Below are 23,521 nucleotides of genomic sequence, written 5' to 3'. Positions count from 1 at the left end.
CCACATTTCAATAACATTCAATGATCAATAAAACATTGTCTGATGAACGATATACAGAAAATGAGTACATGGTTAACCATCTAGAACATACCAACCACTCATACGAGCCAATCCAATTGATAACACATCTCAGCACTAAGTGTCTAGCCTGTAGGCTAACATCCTCCCCCATGACACACTAGAAAAACACTGTAATATAACACAATAGTCCACAACAAATGCAAGACCTCGGTATATTTAGTGAACAGAATATAAACAGAAGTCATCATCACATCTTATACGAATCTCGTACCGCGTCCAGAATAACCTATTGGCATATCAATTGTACTCTATTCTACGTTCACCCGGCTCAGAATATTTTATCAGTATACAATGTTATAACGATTCATTACTTCCCTTCTCAATTACAAGCATTAATACATTATTCAACACTCAAAAAATAAATTCATGTGACATATCTTTAAATTGTATTAAAATTAAACCAAACAAACTTACTAGACTAAACTACAGCAAATAACGAAGGTATAGGGACTATTCAGTAACTTTCTCTTTTCCTCGATTTTCAACTCGTTCTTGATCTAGAATAATAATTTCATTCAATTAACTAATTCTAACAACAAAATCAACTCATTTTATGCAATTAGGTCCTCTTACACATTTTTGCAAAATTATCCCCAACATTTTACTTTTATGCAATTTAGTCCTTAAGTCCAAACTTGCAATTTAAGAAATTTCAACTCAAACCCAACTCAGCCAAACTATTTAGGACCTCACTACAATTCATATTTACTATTAATTCACGACAAGTACAAATAATTTTACTATTTTCATATTTTAGTCCTTAAACATTAAAATTACTAAAAATTATTAATAATCTATCACAAAACTTCAAAAACATATTGAGCACATCAATGGAAAAATCCATAACATTTAACAGTTTTGCAAATTAATCCTTGGGTTAACTAAATCAAGCTAATACGATATCAAAAACCTAAAAATTACTAAAAGCGGCCAAGGTTTGCTTACCTAATCACAAAGTCAAAGCTTGGCCGAATGTGTTTCTTCCTCCTCTAGGGTTTCGATTGTAAAATATGAAAGAAGATAATGATATGAATTCTTTTAACATGTTTTGTTTAAAACCATTTATTTACCTAATTACAAATTTACCCTTTTAAATACATTTAATATTCACTAATTTTAAACCCATTATCGTCCACTAAAGTAGTGATGGTTTATTCGTTGTTCAATTCCCTTAATGAATCTTTCTATAGCTATTTGATAACTTTAACTAATAGAAATCAACCTTCTAAACTTTTACGATTTAGTCCTTTTTGCTTAATTAATTATCCAAACAATAAAATTTCCTGACCAAATTTTAATACAATACTAATGATTACGTAAATATTAAATAATTAATATTTATGGACTGACACGTTGGAGTTGTAGTCTTGAAACTACTGTTTTCAACACCATTGAAAAATAGGCTGTTACACAACATACTGGCTATGAGCTCGATCACTTTATGAGTTGCATACATATGGTCAGTAGCTAACTCAGGATTTAGGTAAATCACACCATGAATGTCACAAGTGAACTAATTCACAAATGGATTCAGAATTAATTCATCTTGAGTCCAATCCAATGTATCATTCTACTAATGAATACATCTATGTCTCTACCCTGAAGCCAACTGCTCCGAGAGCCAAGACTAGCCATCTCCCTAATTAGAATTGTAGACAACATAATAATCCTTCTCAGTATTTGAATCAAATACTCACTTCAATTATTTTATGGAATTACAGACTTATTTAGATTATCTACTGAAGTAAGTTGTATTTCTCGCATTGTAAACGTTCTTACAATGCCACTTTTCTTCAGTTTGAACTTAGACAATTAATGAGCTAATATTTGTTTGTCACAATTTCACTATGCATGCAAAATATAAAAGACAGAAATATAAAAGACATGATAGTAAAAAGTGAAATTGACTTTATTTATTTATTCATCGTTCAAATAAATAGAAAATAGTTACATGTTTACTACAATATGGGCACATTTCCCAACATGAACATCAAACAATCGAGTTTTGGTAGTAGAATGGAGTACACGACCCCTACACGATACTAAATTAGTAGGTGGAACATGAACCTCGGTGGGTTAACATTCAACGCTAGAAATATTTATTGGGGAATGGTAGCAACTTCTAATGGTTGGCAAATGACAATTGATTTTGGACATTTTGAGAACTGCATGAGAAGGGATGATGTACTCCCTATAACATCCTCCGGCGAGAGGACATCTAACACAATAGATATTGGTAGGTCCAAGAACAAAGATAGCAATGAATTTGATGTGGATCCAATTTGTTAGCCCAATACCGACGGTTCAAAAATTGCATTATTTTCTAAACCAGAGCCTATTCCAACTGAACCAAAAGATGGTGAATTGGGAGAAGATAAAGAAGAAGAAGATCCACTATTCATGGCAAACTCACCTCCAACCCACATGCATAATATCGATCTATCAATAAATGATGGGTTGGAGTTTGTAGAACTACCACACAGGAGGGCGGGTCACGTAAGTTCTTCGTTGGATTCGAGTAATTTAGAAGTGGGCAAAGATTTTTGCACTAAAGATGATTTTCTCGCTATTGTGAAGCGATACAGCATCAAGAACAGGCTTAACTTTCATGTGGTTAAATTCTAATTAGAGAAGTTCGAGGTCAATTGTGCAATACAAGGCAATATATGCGTATTGAAAATCATGGCTTCTGCCAACAAGAAGTTAGGGTTGTGGACGATTTAGGGTTGTGGACGATGAAGAAGTTTACAGATTCGCATACATATGTTGCCACTGGTACAGTATCAATATCGGTATATATTACGAAATAGTTGAATTACTTTATTTAATGTACTCATGGCGTTGCAGGTATTTCATGGGATCATCTGAAGTTGGATTTAGAGATGATTGCAGGCATAATACTACTGATGGTGAAAGCGAACCCGAAGATTATTGTGTCAGTTTTAATTACAAATATTCATAGCCAATTCAATTACACGCTTTCATACAACAAGGCATAGATAGCAAAACAGAAGGCATTGGAGAAGATGCACAGTGGGTGTGACGCGTTATACAACAAGGTATGGTAGTAGTGTCGGGTGCTGGAGAGGTACATCCCAAATTGCGTAACTGATTTAAAAGTGGGGCCTATGTACCACAATGATCCCTTGCTCCGTGGATGTCAAGTGTTCCACAGTCTATTTTGGACCTTCAAGAAATGGTTTCAAGCATTCTAGTACTACAAGCCATTGGTACAAATAGACGGTACCTTTATGTATGATAAATATACCTATCGACTGCTTTGGCTGTAGTACAAGATGGTAATCGGAGAATCTTTCCAATTTGCAATAACACCATGGGAGTCAGTAGATGATTGGGATTTCTTTTTGTCTAGGTTGAGGAGGCATGTCTACCCCCAACCTGATATATATGTCATCTCATATCAGGGAATTGGAATACTATATACAATTAAACGATAAGGAATCATCTGAGACCATATACACAATTGGCTACCTAAGGCACGTTGCGTCCAACTACTACTAAAGATATTCCTCTACCGTTGAGCGAGCACAAGTGACCAACATGAGTATGTAATCACCACCAATATTCTTTGGTTTATAATATTCTATTTGTTTTTTATATTCTTTGTATGTAATTGCCACTATCCACTTCTATTGATAGGGTACGAGTTTGTGAAAGGTCATTTTCATGATATGTCGAAAATCTTATGGTCAACTAACCATACGAGGGCACTGTATCTCTCTAACATACCCTTCGATTAGTGGACACAATCTTATGACTGGGGTCTATGATATGGCCACATAACTTCAAACATGGAAAAATGCATCAATTTTGTTTTAAAGGGAACACATCATTTGTCAATAACCTCGGTTGTGAAAGAGGCATACTTCTGTTTGGCGTAACTGTTCCCAAAGCAAGTGATAAGTTATGTTAGGAAATTGCACAGAGGTTATGTATGGTGCTCGGATGTGGTGAAACAAATTAAGAAAGCTACGACACGAGTGAACTGTATGCACTCAGTGTGTCACTTGTATAAAAACCTATGGTTTTAGGTAACGGAGTTCGACAGACAAGACCAAGGTATTGCTGGGGGAGTGTACCGTATACACATGAGAAATAGGCCTTGCGACTGTGGTAGATTTGTCACATTTTGTTTTCCATGTGCTTATATGATTGTAGTAATCTACACTTTGATCTCATGAGCTTTGTGGAGGAAGTGTACAAACTAGAAAACTTGTACAACTTGTAGAGACACATATTCCCACCAGTCTAAAATGAACATATGTGGTCACCTGTATTGAATGCTCTATTTAAGTTGTTACCCAATAGAAGATTGTGACGTAAAACTAAAAGTTGACTAATGCTGACTCGAATACGCGACAACATGGATATTCAGGATAGGTCAAACCAACCAAGGTTATGCAGGTGGTGTAGGAATTCGGGCCATATAATGTCGTCATGTCCACATCGAAAGGATGATACAAAGTAGAAAACAAATATCAATTTCATTATAATATGTAAACAAGTGATTTTATTAAATGATAATAAATATCAGTTTTTCATTTTGTGAAAAGATAACAAATTACAACTTTAATTTTGTAAAATGATAACAAATATCAACTAGCATTTTGTTAAATGATAACAATATTCCTTTAAAAACATAATAATAAAAATAATCGATTTAATATAAATGTTTGATACAAGGATAAAATTAATCAGTGTAGATGCCAGTCAGAATCTGTGCCACATCAGGGTGGTTGACAGTTACGCGCTGGATTCCTTATTGGTTTAGTTTTTGGGCGGGGTTATGGTCTCAGTAGCTCCTCTTCTTCGCCTTCGGTCGATTTTGATCTTTACATTCTTAGTTGCCATCATTAATTCTCAGGTTTAGAAGTAGGTGGTTGGGAAGATGACCCAGCTTGGTAGAACAAAGATCTTGGAGGTGTTTGCGTCACAAATGGTGAATGAGCATAACTATATTGAGTTTCATACACCGATAGAATAACCATTGGACTCTCCATCGGTGCCTGAAACATAGACGGCTTATAAGTCGTCGTTAGAAAAGTAGATGGCATGGGCATGTAATACATCGGGGATGGATGTCTAAGAGTCTAACCTAACATAGGACTAGATGCAAAAAAAATGTGGTGTAACATATGGTACTTATGTGTGGGTGTTGATGATGGACCCGCCTAGCCAGCCCTTGGATTTAAAGGAGGTCATCGTGGCCTACTCGTATAGGGATGTTGACGCCTTGCCTCTTCCCCGTACAAATATGGCTTGTCATGGATCCTAATCCATGGCATATACTGTGGATCGCATGCTAGCTGTAGAACGATAATAAGTTTGTAAGTAGGTAAAAAATTATGCCGATTATTCCACATATTGATATGTTGGGAGTGGAATATCGGCCAATCTCATCCAGCCACCGCAAGTCGATAGGATGCAGATTATTAAGGTCTTGAGGTGACACGGAAATCAATTATCGAAATCTAAACTGCTGTAACACTCTATCGGTCTCTTGCATCTTAATGGTAGCATACATTACCAATGGGACCTTTACGTGCCATACGTTGGGATTCACAAATAATTCCTCGAGGATGACTTCTCGAATTGGCGAATTCTCATATAGTGTCCATTCAAACTATATTAACGTGATAAAAATTAGTTATATTTATACTACTAAATACGAAATCGCCTACGTTAAGATTTTATAGTTAAAATTTTAAATAAATACATACCTCCACTTTCGATCGTTAGTCTAATAGAAGCCGCATATCTTGAAGCTCAGTAGGTAATCTCACGTGACTTGACGTATGGTTCTACTTATTTAAATAACTTCTTAGCATAATAATTTTAATTTAAATAAATTTTATCATAGCAATATCTACTGAATTTTACCTTGTTACGAATGGGAATATATACAGGTAGTTTGCTCGAGGACGTAAAAATGGAAACCAGTACAACACCCATAATTGTAGTAGTAAAAGGTAACCATCAATTTTGATTTTTCTTACTTGCGTTGCCTTACACATCTCTCGGTACAATGTGGCAAACACGGTGGACCCTCAATTAAGTTCGCCCGCTCTTCTAAAATCGACGAGTTTCAGCAGTCACCTTAGATGGACGAGATTTCGTGACTTATCCGGCTTCAAGATGCACTCGATGATCTAAAGGATGTACGTCTGAGCGTATCACTCTTTCGACTTCAATCGAATCCTCATCCAACCCCGCAAAATTTTTTTGTATCCAAGCGATTTTGATTTGACCTCCATAAATCGTCTCTAGAGCCAAACCCAAAAGATCACCACATACGGCTATCCAATCAGAAGACTGAACAAACCTAGCGACTATCGATCCATCCATCAGTAACCCTAACTGTAAATGTACGTCATCCAGAGTAATAGTACACTCGTCGCATGGAAGATAAAATGTGCGCATCTCTGGTCTCCACTTCTCTACCAACGTGCTTACGAGTTTCGGGTCCAACTTACACCCCTAGCCTACAAGGACCATGTGCCAAAAACCGGCTTCCCTCAAGTATGGTTCTATCAACGGGGATGGAGGAACAGATAGATTACGAATATGGCATTGTAAAATTCGATCTTTCGCCTATTTACATAAAAATATACAAAATATTAAGTTAAATTATAACAATGAAATAAAAAAATTGAACAAAATTGAAATTTATTAAAATTTATTTTTACCATTTGTAATTGATTGGCGAAAATGTGCTTGTCATCAAGACGGATTAAAAAAATATAGAACACGAATTAATTTTTAAAAAAAAATATTTTTAGAAAATATTAATAAAAAATCTAATAAAAATAGAATTTAGATAGAAATAGAATTTTAGTAAAAAATTTAAGAGAGAATTTGAGAGATTTTTGAGAGAATATTGTGAGCAATTAGTAGGGGGTTTTATAGTTTTTTTTTCCGTGGAGGGTGCAACGGCTACTTAAAATAGATGTTGAAAATGTAGTCGTTGGGGGGGGAAGGTGTTGTGCGGGACGCATTTTTCGTTAACGCTTCCAGCTAGAAGCATTTTACTGGTGACATGCAGAAAGAGCTTCCAGCTGGAAGTGTTTTACTGGTGACACGCAAAAAGCGCTTCCAACTGGATGCATTTTTTGGGTTTCTCCTGAAAATGCTTCCAATTGGAAGGTTTTATCTAAATCGGCTCATTTCCGTTAAAGTTAAAAAATTCGGTTTATTTCCTTAATTTTAAAAATAACATTTATTGGTATTTTAGTCTAAAATAAAAGTATAAATATGATATATAATTAACCATTGCTAAATATTTAATAATTGGTTAAGGAAAATAATAGAGTGTAAAAATTAGTTAAGCAGCTAAGGTAGAATACTCTTTCTTTACTTGGGTAAAACATTAGCAGCATGTTTGGTTGGGTGTATTGGATTAGCCAATACACCCCTAATCCGTGGGCCCCACTAATCCCCACTTAATCCCGTGTTTGGTTTGATGTATTGCCTATTACAGGCCTATTACAACACGGATGTATTCCTCATTTTCTCTGCTTCAACAACGATTAGCCAATCCGTTTCAAAAGTAAGGATTAGCTAATCGTTTCTGTTTTACCCTCCCCAGCCAAATCTACTGCTCCACCCCACCCTCTCCCTCCCAACATCAACAGCAGTTTTCTTCGAACCAAATCTCCACCGTCTCGCGTTTGGGAAGCGAGAAAGTGCGAGAAAAATGAGCAGACCGGGGAAGAAAGTCGTCGATGTCGCGTTCAAAGCATCAAAGAACATTGATTGGGAAGGGATGGCTAAGCTTTTGGTCTCCGATGAGGCTCGCAAAGAGTTCGCTACTCTTCGTCGCACTTTTGATGAAGTTAACTCTACTTTACAAACCAAATTCAGCCAGGTCTTTTTCTTCTCTCTAATCCCTAGCTCCTTTTTTATTCTCTCTATAAATCAATTGGGATGTTTTGGGTTGTCTCCTACACGATGGCGCAGCCAGCTTGTGAAACTGTCATGAATTGGTTATCTTCTGGTGGAGTACAGAGTTGTTACCTGAAGCAAATGTACAGCCCAATGAGAGATTCATGGTGATGCGGGAAGTTAGTCCATTGCCTATTTCACTGTTATCTGGCTTTTCAATGAATCTTTATTTGAAGTTGGTCTTTCAAATGGAAGAATCTTTATTTGCTGGGCAGGTATTATCCTGAATAGAGTAATGTAATCTAATTTATAAATTGATCACTATTTTCTTGTAGGCTTAATTAATTTTTATTTGGTCTTTGACAATTGGATCACTACTGATTTTCAAACTATTTCTAATGCTTGGTATTGATTCGTTTGACGCAGGTTGTTCCTAGTATTGCTATGGTTGAAACATACACCAGATTGTTGCTCATTGCACCTCATTCGTTATTTTGTTCGCACTTCAGTGTAACTTGCTTCCCTTCTAATGTTATTATTTCTTATCTTTTAGAAGATTTCTTAGTAAAGGATTAGTGTCATGCAGTTTTCGAGATTTGTGGTATAAATTTTGTCCATTGGAAAGTTATTCCATCTCATTTTTAATGGAAGTCTTAAGAAGTAATTGCCACTTTCAATATACTTGTAACCTCATTCTTGCTACTGGCTGAAAGTAAGTCAATCATCCTACTAATTTGGAAAAACAAATTTTGACTTATAATGACTTTATCTGTCAATATAATATTTGTTTTTCAGATTTCCTGACATCTGTTCAAGATCATGCTACTTTTCATCCAAACCAACTAACTGACTAAATGTAACAATTCACCCTTTATTAAATCATTTAATTTAGAAAATTGCACTTTGGAAATTTCTTTCCAAACCCATTGTAACCATCCATTGGCAACTTATATAAGAGCCAATGATGATTTATGATCAATAGATGACTCCATGTAGTGGGAGAAGGCTTAGTTGTTGTCTGACTGCTGATTTTTTCAATTTAGACCAAAGCTAAAGTCTGATTTCCTTATTCTCTCTTTATGGATTTACAAAAATATATTGTCACTTGCTAATAGAATAATAGGATTTCTTTAAAATGCCTTCTTTGCAGCATTTGGCACAGAGGAATGCTTCTTTATTGAGCAAGCCTGCGGTGACACTTCTGGTGCTTGAAATTGTCAACTATCGTCTGCTTCCACCGTACAGGTGATCTTCTGCATGGTTCATTCAGCCAAGATACTCCTCTCCCTTCTGCTGGTCATAGCATGTGATAGTATTTAGAATGGAATTTGCAGTTTCAGATTGAGCTTTCTGATTCCTGAGGATTTCTGTGCCCTTTGCTTTATATTGCTATTGCTTTATATTTCTCTGATCATTTTCCAGCTCCAGATCTCCTTGATCTTTCCTAGATCAGTTCCATGCCCCATACTTCACTGAAAGTTCAATGGAAATCAATTGCCAATGAGGACATTGTTTAAATTGGCTGCTATTTTGTTTGCAAATACAATTCTTATTTATGTGCAATTCACTTGTTGAATGCTATTAGCATTTAACAATTTCAGATTAATGCCGTAGATGTTTCATTTCAATAATGCTATTATGTGATCAGATTCTTCTGGACACCAAAACTTGAGATACTCCTATACTTATGTTCAAAGTAGAATGAAGAAAATATAGACATCTAGCTACTCAATTCTCACTTGTCTGCAATTTCTAGCAGTCGAAGTAATCATATTTATCATGCTTGTTATAAGGTTTGGATGGAGTTTTGAGGGATTCACCGTTACAAATGTTATATACTCTTCCATTGCAGGTGTAGAGATCCCCAAGTTTGTTGACACCGTCACTCCTCAATACAAACCAAAATTTGATGAATTGGTGAGAATCAACAGGATAATTGACTCTCTTTTACCCTGTCTCCAAGTTTTTTCCTCGAATGATGTGCTATTTATTTGTGGTTATAGCTTGTAGAATTGAAATAGGCAGAGGAGAAATCCTTGAAAGAGTCTGAGCGATTGGAGAAAGAAATTGCCGAGGTTCAAGAACTTAAGGTAATAAATAAAACAATGCCGGAATGTGTGTTGTTGTATTCCAAATCACAATTGCTGAATTTTTTATCTTTTTTTATGAACAGCAAAAGATCAGCACCATGACCGCAGACGAGTACTTTGAGAAACATCCAGAGCTTAAAAAGAAATTCGATGATGAGATCCGGAATGACTACTGGGGCTATTGACATCTTTGTGAATTTAATGGCCAAGCTTTTGGTCTCGACTAGAATTTCTGAACCGTTTCTGTTGTTTTAACCCCTTTTTCTCTTGTGCGGTGATCTGGGTTGGAAAGATTAGGCTGTAATGATAAGAAAATAATTGTGTGAGAAAAATTTATCCAATCATTTGAGAAACAAGGTGGATCTTGTAAGACATGCATTCTATTTAGCAGGCATCCGCAGTCATACTTTTATGGCAAAATTTTTACTGTCTGCCCTCTTCATTCCATTCTGTTTTATGTTTATTATTTGAATATTATCTAGATACAATTGAATTTGGACACCTATTTATCTTGATCCATTCTATATGTATTTTTTAATAAGTGGTTATTTATATTATTAGTATTTTGAAATTTTAAATTTTATAGATTAATATAAAAAAAGGTTTTTACATCAAGAATGAATTTATTGATTCAAGTGCATCTAGACAATCATTTATCCAAATTCATCGGGACGTGCTTTTTAGTTCTTTTTAATATTAATTATTTTAAATTGTATAAATTCATATAAGAAAATTTATTATCAAGAATTTTATGAAATTATATATTATTATTAAATTATATGTAATAATAATTATTTTAAATTATACAAATTCATGTAAGATAATTTATTAGTTATAATTATTTTAAATTTTATTAAATCATATATTTTAATTAAAATATATTTAATATTAATTATTTTAAATTATCTTTTATGGTATCATATATTATGATTTGAGTAAATTCATATAAGAATATTAATTATTAAGAATTTTATTAAATTATATATTTTAATTATAATATATTTAATAATAATTATGTTTAAATATGATTAAAATATTTATTATTGATAATAATAATCTTATTAAAATTTAAATAACAATAACAATAATCATTTACCAAAACAAATTTATGCTAAGGGTATTCTAGTCATTTTAGTTTTTTCCACTATGCTATTACACCTCTATTCCATTCAACCAAACACAAGATTACTATTACGCCTCTATTCCATTACATTCAACCAAACAGTTGATTTGCTATTACACCTCTAATCCAATACACTTCTAATCCAATACACCTCTAATCCAATACAGCGAACCAAACGCACCCTAAAATTGGAGTAAAATAGAGAGTAAAGTATAACGTGAAACGGTGCGTTTCCAGGTGAATATTTCTATTAGGTTTTTATGGAGCTGAAGTGTCCATGGAAACTGTGAGCTTCGATCTTCATCTCTGAGAGGAAAAGCATAATCAAATCCAAAAATACACAAAAACATAAAAGGAGTATTTTCTCAAATTCATAACCATGACTGGTAATTCTTTTTTCTTTTTAATTCATTATTATTTAAACTTTACTTTTTCTAATCTAATTCTTGCATTGAATTGCTTATCAAATTTGTTTAGGCCGCCTTCCAACTATCTACAATGGAGCAAACTTTTTCCTTTTCCTTTTCTATACATCTTAATAATCATTTGGGTTTTTTTAGGGTTTTCTTCTAGCAATTTGCTTTTGTTTCTTTAAAGAGTAATATAAAGCAATAAGCTTTTTTTAGATAATCAAAGATACCCAGAAGCTGCAAATGCAATGAAAATTTTTGGGGTTGAAATGCAATGTTCTTTTCTTTTTTTAAATCCTTCCGGAGCTTTTGAGATCTGGTTTTTGTAAATTAACATGAAATTTATCTCATAATAACCGAGTTTTTAAAATCAAAGCAAGTATTAGTGAAGCAAAAGTTGTAAAAGTACTGACTTTGAGAGAAACTCAGGCACAGATTGGTGGCTCAACCCCATAAATCGTCCATCAACCTTAAGTTGTAAGAGAACTAACAAATATAGGTACCCTATTCATAAAAGATACAACTTTACTTTCTTCCCTAGCATCTATCTAAGGGAATGAAATATGATCAACCTGACATTTACTAATATTGGTTACACTTTATTTAATCAATTGATGGAGGGATTTGATGCTGTTTTGAGATTGGTTCATGGTGTGCTTCCTTCAACATGAATTGACTTATCTGAGTTATGTTTACAGATCACTTGCAGGAGCAGGAGATGGAAATTGAAGCCCTGGAAGCAATACTTATGGATGAATTCAAAGGTTCAACGTCTTGCCCTTCTTTCTTGGGCTTGTCTTTTTTCTATCTGCAAGAATTTCCTGTCCCTCCTGACCTGTTATGATTGTTGTTCTCATATCAGAAATTCATTCTGGTGAAAGTGGGCTAAACACTTCGAATAGGTGCTTCCAAATAACATTATCTCCTCAGGTGTGTTTTATCCCATAAATAACGTTATCTGCATTTCTGTAATATTCTAGTTTCTCATGGTGATCTTACAATGCCATGGCCTAGTAGCGGTAGAGTTGTTTGCTGAGTAATAATGCCCATCTAAATGATTTAGTATGTTTGGCTTTTGTTTAAAGCTACTGTTTAAACAGCATTAGCTATTCTTAGTGACTCTTATGCCTTGGAAACTAATTTTCCTTTCATCTAATTACCTCGTTTTGTATTTAACAGGATGATGATACAGATCAATCAACCACCCTACCAGGTTATTCTTTTAATTCATCTAACATATTGTAGCATACTATATTTATGTTCAGCCACACTTTCAGGCAGACACAGATAAATTTATAACATCAAATTTGACTCAATTTGTTTTATTTGGGAATTCTTTTTGCTGCCCTTTGTTCAGGATTTTCCTTTTCCTTGTGAATGTAAGCTGTTATCCTAACTTCTTTTGCAGTTCTGCTGGCTTTGATTTTCTCGCATACTGAAGAATATCCAGATGAGCCTCCACTTCTGAATGTAAAAAGGTCAGTATCTCCTTTCCGTGCAACAAGCCAATATGCATGGCACTGTCTAATAAAGATATTTGTGACAGTCCCCTGCTTTCTCAAATGATCTGAGAAGCAAAATTTTCCCCCGTTTGAATCTAATTTAACCATCTTGATTGGAAGAAAGGAATAGCTTTTAGTCTAATGGGCTCTGCCTTAAAAACATGAAGTTATTATGAATTTTGGCCACTAGATTGAGAATTTTCCATCCTCCCCCTGTTTCATTTTCCCAACCTAGCATTAGCAAATCTTAATCCTTGTTGTGATCCCATTGTTGTTTTTAACATTTATCTTTCAAGCATTTTAGATACTGTCGTTTTGTTTAAATTTCTTGCTGATTTCTCTATCAATTCAGAGGAGCTTATCTCTTGTGTTTGGGGTCTTGTTTAGAAGATTTTTGCCCGTCATGATGTCATTCTTCCTTATGAGCTGTTGTAAATAACCTGCTTTTTGTCATTTCCTTTTTCCAGTATACGAGGAATACAAGTTAGTGACCTGAAAGTTTTGAAAGAAAAACTTGAACAAGAGGTAACCTTTCAGGGAGTTATGTTTTGTAGTATTACTGGAATTTATAATTTACTATTTAAGCATATATAAAGCAATCAGGAATTGTTCTTCCAAAAGTTCAGTTTTTGTTCTTAATAGAGTTAACATCATATCTTTCCCCAGCTCATCACTCTCTGGAAAATGTAAATCTCCTGATTGGAAGTGTTAAATTGCACAGAGAATCTCAAATCTTCCACACTTACCTTTAGCTAATTGAACTTTGCCTCACATCCATCTTCAGCGAGCAGTGGCATCTGTTTATCTGTTTAATAAATTAATCTGCCTTTGTAGTGGAAGGTTGCAGTAAAAAGTGTTATTTTTAGTTGGCATGCTAAATAGCATCTTTTCCTTATATCTAAAGTTGTTATACAGCTAATTTTCCCAGCTCATGCAGATTCTCACTTGATTTTGTGCTTTTCAGGCGTCTGAAAATCTTGGAATGGCTATGATTTACACTTTGGTTACATCAGCCAAGGAATGGCTATCTGAAAGATATGGTCAAGATGTTGATGCTGACAATGTTGAAGAAGAAGAATCAACAAAAGATGAGGTGTGGCCATTGACTATGTAGTTTTAATTTCCTCTATTCTTGTGGTCAGTTGTTTTCTAGATTCAAGAGTAAATATAACTTCTGTTTTTGAGTGATCTTTTAGCAAATTCTGTTGGTACTCATATACAGTTTCCACCTGCCATGCAATGTTTGCATTTAATGTGCATGGATACATTAGTCTTTAGAAGAACTACTTGCATGCCTTAATATAAAACAACTTAAGCCTACAGAGAGTGAATTTATTTTTGGCCTAAGGTGCTGCAATGCCGCTATAGTTGCTACGCTGTTGTCTGATGATGCCTACTTGGGAGGAAAGATAGATTTCAAATTTATGCTTCAAATGTATAAATGTGATACGTTGCCCAAGAAAAACTTGTCATTAATGGATATCATATCTGAGCATTAACTTGAAGCATGAAAGAAATGGAGTTATTGTTATTTTAAATGCTTTGTATTAGAAAAAGAAAAGGTGTGAAGCTCCTGGTTTGCTATGTCCATAATATCAGTGTCAAATTAATCTCAATCAACATCAGCTAGAATGTTGGCCAAATTGGACTGTGAATTTAGGATCAGTTTCTGCTGTCAGGATTGTGAATTTAGGAAAGAAAGTGCTAAGATTCCAAAGATATACTATGCTGGTTTGCGATACAGCCAGACTTTTGGACAGGTCATATTTACAGAACAAAAGCATTGATGATTTCCTAGTAGACAGTTTTGGGGACTTAGTTTGTTCCATTTTAGAAATATTCATTTTGTTAATGCTAATTGACATTTGGTAAGTCTTCTGAACAGAGGAAATTTGTGCTAATAATGATTACAAATCAGAATGCTGAGCACTATGTTTACTTAATACCAGGTATTAGTCTTTACATAATAAAAATTATCTTACCTTTTCCACCCTGCAGGTGATTATTCCACATGGAGAACCTGTTACAGTTGATACATTTTTAGCTTGGAGAGAAAGATTTGAAGCAGAGTTGGCACTAGAGCGAGCCAAGTAAGTTTGTTGGGTGAATGCGTTTTGTACATATCATATATGGATATGCACACAGAGATTACTTCTGAGGTTTTTGTTAGTTATCAATTCTGCAAGTTTGGTAGTGTTAATCATGCTTAAGCACCTTATGTTTGTTATCATTATTGTATAAAGTTCATCTTTGCTATTGAAGTGATTGGCCCAGTATAGGATGTAGAGTCACGTTATATGGGTTCATTATACCTTGTCTTGGAAGTCTGGAATTAAATGGCAGCTATCTATGCTTGCTAGTACATGCAGTTGATGTTCCTGTTAAGGGTTCCATGCAATCAGGAAAAAAAACTGAATTGCAGTTTCTCCTCCTACGCTTTGAAACACAATTCACATCATGGAGATATTCCTTGAAAAAGGAACAACAAAAACAAAATCCTGGACAGTTTTACCTTCCAAGCGAACTTTGCTTTACTGGTATTTAAGCACAATGAGCACCTACATGAGAGAGATGACTTGGTCTATGAAAATATTCCTAGAACTTAAATTGCTTAAACATTGGTATGAATGGCAGACAAGAGTACATGGTCAACATGCTTATATAGAAAATTTGCCTAGTTTTCCCTTATATGGGTTATGTCTCGTAGCCACTTTCACTTGAAGTGTTGGATATGCATGCATGAAAAAAAAGTCAAAACAACAAAGCTTGGGATGGCAGAAACAGTCCCATTCTAGCTTTCCCTTGTCTAGTTCAGTGCATGGAAAGCTTTTGTAGTTTGTTCTGGTTGATCTACTCTTCATAATGATGTTTTATGTGTGGAATAAGAAAATCTATGCATCCATGCTATGAAAATTAGAAGGCATACATTAACCTGTGACAAATAAACTCTCCGTGCATCAATTTTCAGGCTAATGCCCGAATCTGCTCTTACGGCACCTAAAGAAAAGAAGCTGTCAGGCAGGCAGTGGTTTGAAAGTGGAAGAGCTACTGCGGTAACTTACTTATACTTCCTGATTTTTCCTCTCCATGACATTGTGGATTTACTATATCTATATCATTGCCAATTTCTTACCATGGGTTTAGTTGGATTTTAGAAAAAAGACCCTCATTGTTTCCTTTAAATTGGCTAATAATCTCAAATGATTAGGTTGCTTTTGGGATGGCCTATTTCCAATTGTGTTATCTATTGCTTAATGATTCTTTTCTAACATGTATTTCAACGATTTTGAGAATAGAATATATAATTGTGAAACCATTATTATTTCTAGGAATAAGTTATTTCTTCCCCTTTTGTTGAATATGATACTTAAATGATCCCAAAAAATCTGAAACTCAGTAAATTTGTGTTAGTGTTGAAAAAAAAGAACAGAAAATGCATATGTAAGATATTCTATTTAACGTTATTCAGCCAAGAGGTTCAATTGGATTAATTGACTCCTTCCCATGTTGAAAGCAATCACGATTCAGTGAAGAATGAATGCTTTTTGTGATACGATACATGATATGGTTAGAATATGCCTATTTAATCATGAAAGTGCGATCTTTAACATAGTCACTCTATCTTCTGCAGAAAGGTGCAGCTCGTGTTAATGAAGAATCAGATGAGGAAGACGAGGAAGATATTGATTTTGATGATGATGATTTCGAAGGTGAGTGCTCTTTGTCACACAAGCCCATAACTGGTGTTTGATCGTGCCAAGAATATTTGTTAAATGCTTTCGTAATTACAATATGGTTAAAGGTAAAACTGAAGCAAAATGGATGAAAGAAATGATTTAATCACTGTCTTATTGCAGATGATGAAGAAGATATGCTTGAGCACTATCTTGCTGAGAAGTCCGATTCGTCCACGCACTCTTCAAAGAGAGCTGCCTAAAAGAACGTCTTGTGGTCTGAGAATTAAACATCTATTATCATCGATGCACTCTGAACGTCTTGCGGTTTGAGAATTAAAGATCTTTTATCAACTCCTATTGATAAGTGGGAACTGTAGTTTCATTAGAAACTTCCTCTCATTTTAATTTTGAAGTATAGTAGCCAGGGATGCGTTGATTGAAGGAAAGCAGTTTATGTTGTACCATTATATTTCTGTTTAAAGCAGCACTTACAATGTAAAAAGTCACCAATTTTGCATATTACTGCTTGAGCTAAAATCAAATTATGATAGCTCGAGCTTGAGCGTTGAATCCTGAATTTTGAGTCAAGTCTGAGCTTCTTATAACTTGAGCTCAGCTTTAGTCCTAAATACTTAATTGAGTCATCAGAGAACATTTACAGAGTATGGCAGTTCCATGCATGCAGAGAAGGGTGCTCAATATAGAAAAGAGGCATCAAAGAACTTAAATGATCATCATTAGAAAAGTTGAGAAGAATTCTGAAAATAGTAAGAGTTTGTCATATTAATTTCTAATGAGCTTACCATAAGTGCTACTCGATTATGAGTCTCTTTGTAAGTGATTTCATACTATATTCTTTTTAAAAGCTCAATAATTTACGTTATAATAAATTTAGTAACTTGTAAATCTTATAATATTGTACGAAATTCAGCAATTTTGTAAAAGTTTTAGCAATACGTAAAAAATTCGAATTTGTGGTGAATTTAGTAATTTATAAAGATGGTAAGAAATTCAGTAATTTTAAAAGGATTTTGTTGCAAGGAATTCAATAATTTATTGAAAACATTACAATGTTATAACGATTTGCAATAATTTTTGATAGCCTATGCTTTGGCCTAATAACAAGAAACTCACCTTTGCAAATTTGTCCCATAAAGCTCGATGGGAACAACGTGGTCATATTTGTATATGTTGTTTTTCAAAGCTAAAGGATTACAGGGGTATATTATTGGTGATTTAAGAAAGCCCGTATCTACAATCAATGGGATTCAGAAAATTCTCTCGTGATGGCTTGGCTCATCAATTCTATGAAACCACACATTTTCAAGACATACTCTTTAACAAAAATATGCAAAGCAACTGTTCTTACAAACTCACGAGTTGACAATGATGCTCAAATCTACAAAAACTGAAACACTAACCAGTTTCGCAATATTTTTCTCAATTGAGTGGTTTTTGGCAGTAATTAGATTATTATCAAGATTTGTACTAGAAATGTTGTCAAATTCTAGAAATTAGTTGAAAATGGGCGAATATATGATTTTTTGGCCTGGTTGACCAATTAATATGATCAAATTGGGGTTCAGGTTCTTAGAAACGCTCTACTCATACATGCAATAGAAATAAAGTGAAAGAAATGCTATGCTTTACATAGCATCAGTTGAAAAGGCAAGTTTGAGTTCCAGTGGATCAAAATAGCGGTCAACCACCAATTACCCAAATAAAGATTTTTTGCATTTTGACTATTGTGGGAAGCCATGACATACGAAGGGAACTTGTTGGAAGCTATACAGCCGACCCACTAGATAAAGGGGGAAAACAAGTGAATTCCACACGAGCTCAAGCAAATTTGTTTGAGAACAAGACTCATCCAAGGTAACACCCACTACCGAGTCTTTCTCTTCTATTATTGCTCGAATTGTGTTGAAGTCAGCTCCCATGTAGCAGCAAAGGTGGCCATGCAAGGAACGTGCTTCAACAGCAAAATTGGTGCAGCAAGCTGAAGCTATCCATTTAGTTTCCTTAATTGAATGTTTTGTATTTAGTTAGGATCAAACTTAGTTGGTAGCTGCATTTTGATGTAACTAAGTGATGAATGACAAGTTTAGGTAGCTGTTTATGTATTCAAACAAGTTTACCAAGTTACTAGGCAAATTAGTGGTGTTAGGTAAGTTATTAGGTGATAACTTGTTTGTTTTGCTGTTGTAATCTCTTATATGTATTGGCATTATGCCTTCTAAAATTATGTATGAAAAATATCAGCTCTTTTCATTCAAAATTACTCTCTCAATTTCTTTGTTTTCCATTTGCATGTGTTTCTGTTCTTGCTTCTGAGTTTGTTTCTCCAGCAAGGCTCGAGGCTTGCCATACAAGCAAGATTGAAAAGCAGTCTGCTGCTGCCTCTTGCACCAACAATTGGTATCAGAGCTCTTGTCTTAGTGGACCTGTTGCTTCAAACCAAGGAACCTGATGGCTTCTTCAGGATTTTCACCAACAGCCCCACCAGTCTTCAATGGAGAAGGCTTTCACATATGGCTGGTCAAGATGAAGACTTACCTACAGGCCTTCGATCTGTGGAAAGTTGTCAACACAGATACTGAGCCAGCACCACTGAGGGCTAATCCCACAGTAGCTCAGATTAGGCAACATGCTGATGAGAGGACCAAAAGGCACAAAGCCATGTCCTGCATCCAGAACTGTGTGTCAGATGTCATCTTCACCAGAATCATGGCCTGTGAGACTCCAAAACAGGCCTGGGATAAGCTTAAGGAGGAGTTTCAAGGCACTGAGAGAACAAGGCAACAGCAGCTGTTGAATTTGAGAAGGGATTTCGAGAACCTGAAAATGAAGGAAGAAGAAACAGTGAAACAGTATGCAGACAGAATCATGGCAGTGGTTAACAGTATAAGGCTCCTAGGTGAGCACTTTGATGAGGCAAGGATAGTGGAAAAAGTCCTCTCCACTTTGCCTGAGAGATATGAGGCCAAGATATCCTCTTTAGAGGACTCAAGAGATCTTGCTACCATCTCTTTGACTGAGCTAATCAACACCTTCTATGCTCAGGAACAAAGAAGAGCTAGCAGGACTGAAGACAACCAGGAAAGTGCATTCAATGTCAAGGCCAGAGAAGCCTCGAGCACCAATGCTCAAAGAGGCAAAAAGCCTTGGAAAAGCAGGCCTAAGCCTGATGCTGCAAGGAGCAATGACCAGCCCTGCAGATATTGCAAGAAGCTAGGCCATCCAGAAGACAGATGCTGGTTTAGGCCAGATGCAGTATGCCAACACTGCAAGAAGAAGGGCCATGTTGAAAGGGTCTGTAAAAACAGGAGTCAGCCAAGGCAGAATCAATTTCAGCAGTCAAAGGTTGAAGCTCGAGTAGCTGAGGACAGTAGTGACCAAGAAGAACAGGTCTTTGCTGTTTCCTGTTTAGTTGCTGAGAAGAAATGCTCAAAAGGCTGGTTGCTGGACAGTGGTTGCACTAACCACATGTCACCAGATGCCTTATTGTTTAAAACCTTGGACAGAAGTTATAAAACCAAGGTCAATGTTGGAAATGGTCAGTTTATAAGGGCTAAAGGAAGAGGAGAAGTGCTGATATGTACTCCCACAGGAAACAAGATCATTCCAAATGTGCTGTTGGTGCCAGAGATTGACAGAAACCTTCTCAGCATAGCTCAACTGCTCGAGAAAGGTTATTCTGTTGTGTTCAAGGATAAACAATGCCACATTACTGATCCAAGTGGATCAAGCCTTATGACAGTCACAATGACTGATAAATGCTTTGAGGTTCACTGGGCAAATGACTCAAACTCAGCATACACAACTTCTGTTGATGACTTCAAGCTTTGGCATCAAAGGCTTGGACATGCCAACTTCAGATCAATGGCTCGATTGGCCAAAGAGGGCTTGGCAGAGAACTTCACCAGCTCAGTGGAGTATGATGATGTGTGTGAAGTTTGCCAGATGGGGAAACAGGCAAGACTGCCATTTCCTACAAATTCAGCTTGGAGAGCTACTGAAAGACTGCAGCTGGTGTACTCTGATGTATGTGGCCCGATGAGGACTGAATCACTCAGCAAAAACAGGTATTTCATCCTCTTTATTGATGATCTTACAAGGTTTTGCTGGATTTTCTTCTTAAAACACAAGTCTGAGGTAGCTCAAGTGTTTGTGAAGTTTAAAAATGCTGTAGAAACAGAAACAGGTTGCAAGCTGAAATCGATAAGGACAGACAATGGCACTGAGTACACTTCAGCTCAGTTTCAAACCGTTTGCAATGATGCTGGTATCAAACATCAACTTACAAATGTCTACACACCTCAGCAGAATGGGGTAGCTGAAAGAAAGAACAGAAGTCTGATGGATATGGCCAGATGTCTCCTGTTTGAAAAGAAACTGCCCAAGACCATATGGGCTGAGGCAGTAAACACTGCTGTTTACCTTTAGAACAGGCTTCCTACCAAAGCTCTTGCATCCGAGACACCTTTCGAGGCTTGGTTCAGTTTCAAGCCTTCCTTGGCACATCTGAAGGTGTTTGGTTGCCTGTGTTATGCACAAATACCAGCAGCAAAGAGAGACAAGCTCTCTAAAAGGGCTCAACCAGGTGTTCTAGTAGGCTACAGCTCAGTCAAAAAGGGCTACAGGGTTCTGGATCCCTTGACAAACAAAGTCCAGGTGAGCAGAGATGTCATCTTTGATGAAAAAGCCTGCTGGAATTGGGAGAAAAATGAGCCAGAAGCAATTTCAGAAGACCTAGTGCCTAATCAAGCTGAACTTGAGCAGCTAGGACCTGAAATGGATGTTGATGATGTGCCTGTGAGAGGCACAAGGCCCCTAGAAGATATTTATGAAAGGGCACAGGTTGCAATAGCAGAACCTAGCAGTTTTGAAGAGGCTGAGGCAGATGAAGGTTGGAAACAAGCTATGGTTGATGAAATCAACATGATTGTAAAGAATCAGACATGGGAGTTGGTTGAAAAGCCTGCCAACAGAAAGACTATCGGTGTAAAATGGGTCTATCGAGTGAAGCACAATGCGGATGGAAGTTTAAACAAGCTAAAGGCCAGGCTAGTTGTAAAGGGCTTCAGTCAAAGGTATGGTCTGGACTACATGGAAACATTTGCTCCAGTAGCCAGACTCGACACAATCAGATTGCTGATTGCAGTTGCTGCTCAGAACCAGTGGACAATCCACCAAATGGATGTCAAGTCTGCATTCCTCAATAGATTCCTAGAAGAGGAGATATACATCGAGCAACCCCCAGGTTTTATAATGCCTGGTAAGGAACATTTGGTGTATAGGCTAAGAAAGGCCTTGTATGGCCTAAAACAGGCCCCTCGAGCCTGGTATGCTCGAATTGACTCATACTTGGTCAGTTTGGGATTTGAAAGGAGTGCTAGTGAGCCAACACTCTATGTTAAGAGGAATGAAGCTGAAACACAGCTTATTGTGTCACTATATGTTGATGATCTTCTAGTGACTGGAGGAGACAAGTTTATGATGGCTGATTTCAAAGCAAGAATGAAGGAAATGTTTGAGATGACAGACCTGGGATTGATGACATATTTCCTAGGAATGGAAGTCAATCAAGTAGAAGGAGGAATCTTCTTGAAACAAAAGACATTTGCCTTGAAAGTGCTGGCTAAATTCTCAATGGAGAATTGTAAACCAGTGAGCACACCAATGGCTATTGGCATAAAGCTATCGAGCCTGGAGGAACATGAATCTGTCTGTGAAACAGATTACAGAAGCCTTGTTGGGTGTTTATTGTATTTGACAGCAACAAGACCTGACATTCTATTCGCTGTGAGCATGTTGTCACGATTCATGCATTGCTGTAATCAGCAGCATTATAAAGCAGGAAAAAGGGTTCTGAGGTACATCAAAGGTACCTTAAACCATGGAATACAGTTTAGAAGGGCTGAAGAGTTGAAACTGATTGGCTACATTGATAGCGATTGGGCTGGTTCAAAGGATGATATGAAGAGCACTTCTGGCTATGCTTTTACACTTGGCTCAGCTATGATTTGTTGGAGCTCAAGAAAACAAACAATGGTGGCTCAATCGACAGCAGAAGCAGAGTATGTAGCAGCTGCCAATGCTATTAATCAAGCTATATGGCTGAGAAAAATTTTGAGCGACTTGAATCTACAGCAGAATGAAGCAACTGTGATACATTGTGACAACAAGTCAGCAGTTGCTATTGCTAAAAATCCTGTCTTCCATGGTAGGACAAAACATTTCAACATCAAACTCCATGTGATAAGAGAAATGGAACAAGCTCGAGAGATCGAGCTAATCCATTGCAGTTCTGAAAATCAGATTGCTGATATCTTCACAAAGCCTCTTGGTGTATCAAGATTTCTAAGCCTAAAGAGGGAGCTAGGAGTCTGCTGCATAGAAGCTGAGGAGGAGTGTTGAAGTCAGCTCCCATGTAGCAGCAAAGGTGGCCATGCAAGGAACGTGCTTCAACAGCAAAATTGGTGCAGCAAGCTGAAGCTATCCATTTAGTTTCCTTAATTGAATGTTTTGTATTTAGTTAGGATCAAACTTAGTTGGTAGCTGCATTTTGATGTAACTAAGTGATGAATGACAAGTTTAGGTAGCTGTTTATGTATTCAAACAAGTTTACCAAGTTACTAGGCAAATTAGTGGTGTTAGGTAAGTTATTAGGTGATAACTTGTTTGTTTTGCTGTTGTAATCTCTTATATGTATTGGCATTATGCCTTCTAAAAT

At 36.1% G+C, this 23,521-nt stretch overlaps 2 protein-coding genes across 2 annotated transcripts; both read left to right on the top strand.

The window, feature by feature from the left end:
- Nucleotides 1-8,111: 8,111 nt before the first annotated feature.
- Nucleotides 8,112-10,585, top strand: LOC107951937 (mediator of RNA polymerase II transcription subunit 23-like). Its single transcript, XM_041079417.1, has 5 exons — nt 8,112-8,258; nt 8,410-8,493; nt 9,134-9,228; nt 9,836-10,073; nt 10,157-10,585. Exons 1-4 carry the CDS (start codon nt 8,148-8,150, stop codon nt 9,858-9,860), a joined length of 315 nt encoding a protein of 104 aa, XP_040935351.1. The 5' UTR covers nt 8,112-8,147; the 3' UTR covers nt 9,861-10,073; nt 10,157-10,585.
- Nucleotides 10,586-11,410: 825 nt separating this feature from the next.
- Nucleotides 11,411-17,362, top strand: LOC107951935 (RWD domain-containing protein 1). The gene is made up of 11 exons (XM_016887121.2): nt 11,411-11,582; nt 12,305-12,370; nt 12,469-12,536; nt 12,786-12,819; nt 13,015-13,084; nt 13,576-13,633; nt 14,073-14,201; nt 15,107-15,198; nt 16,077-16,161; nt 16,740-16,818; nt 16,966-17,362. Exons 1-11 carry the CDS (start codon nt 11,576-11,578, stop codon nt 17,043-17,045), a joined length of 768 nt encoding a protein of 255 aa, XP_016742610.1. The 5' UTR covers nt 11,411-11,575; the 3' UTR covers nt 17,046-17,362.
- Nucleotides 17,363-23,521: the final 6,159 nt, after the last annotated feature.

Source organism: Gossypium hirsutum, chromosome A02 (genome assembly GCF_007990345.1).
Source record: "Gossypium hirsutum isolate 1008001.06 chromosome A02, Gossypium_hirsutum_v2.1, whole genome shotgun sequence".
In the NCBI taxonomy this organism is placed as follows: Eukaryota; Viridiplantae; Streptophyta; class Magnoliopsida; order Malvales; family Malvaceae; genus Gossypium; species Gossypium hirsutum.
Note: the sequence above shows the minus strand (reverse complement) of the source record. Positions and strands in the feature narration are given on the sequence as shown.

Bases quoted from the DNA above. Each gene is read 5' to 3' on its own strand.
- LOC107951937 (XM_041079417.1), top strand. From the start codon at position 8,148: ATGGTGATGCGGGAAGTTAGTCCATTGCCTATTTCACTGTTATCTGGC. The intron at 8,494-9,133 runs GTAACTTGCTTC...CCTTCTTTGCAG, and splicing joins TATTTTGTTCGCACTTCAGT to CATTTGGCACAGAGGAATGC. The intron at 9,229-9,835 runs GTGATCTTCTGC...CTTCCATTGCAG, and splicing joins CGTCTGCTTCCACCGTACAG to GTGTAGAGATCCCCAAGTTT.
- LOC107951935 (XM_016887121.2), top strand. The intron at 12,537-12,785 runs GTGTGTTTTATC...TGTATTTAACAG, and splicing joins AAATAACATTATCTCCTCAG to GATGATGATACAGATCAATC. The intron at 13,634-14,072 runs GTAACCTTTCAG...TGTGCTTTTCAG, and splicing joins AAGAAAAACTTGAACAAGAG to GCGTCTGAAAATCTTGGAAT.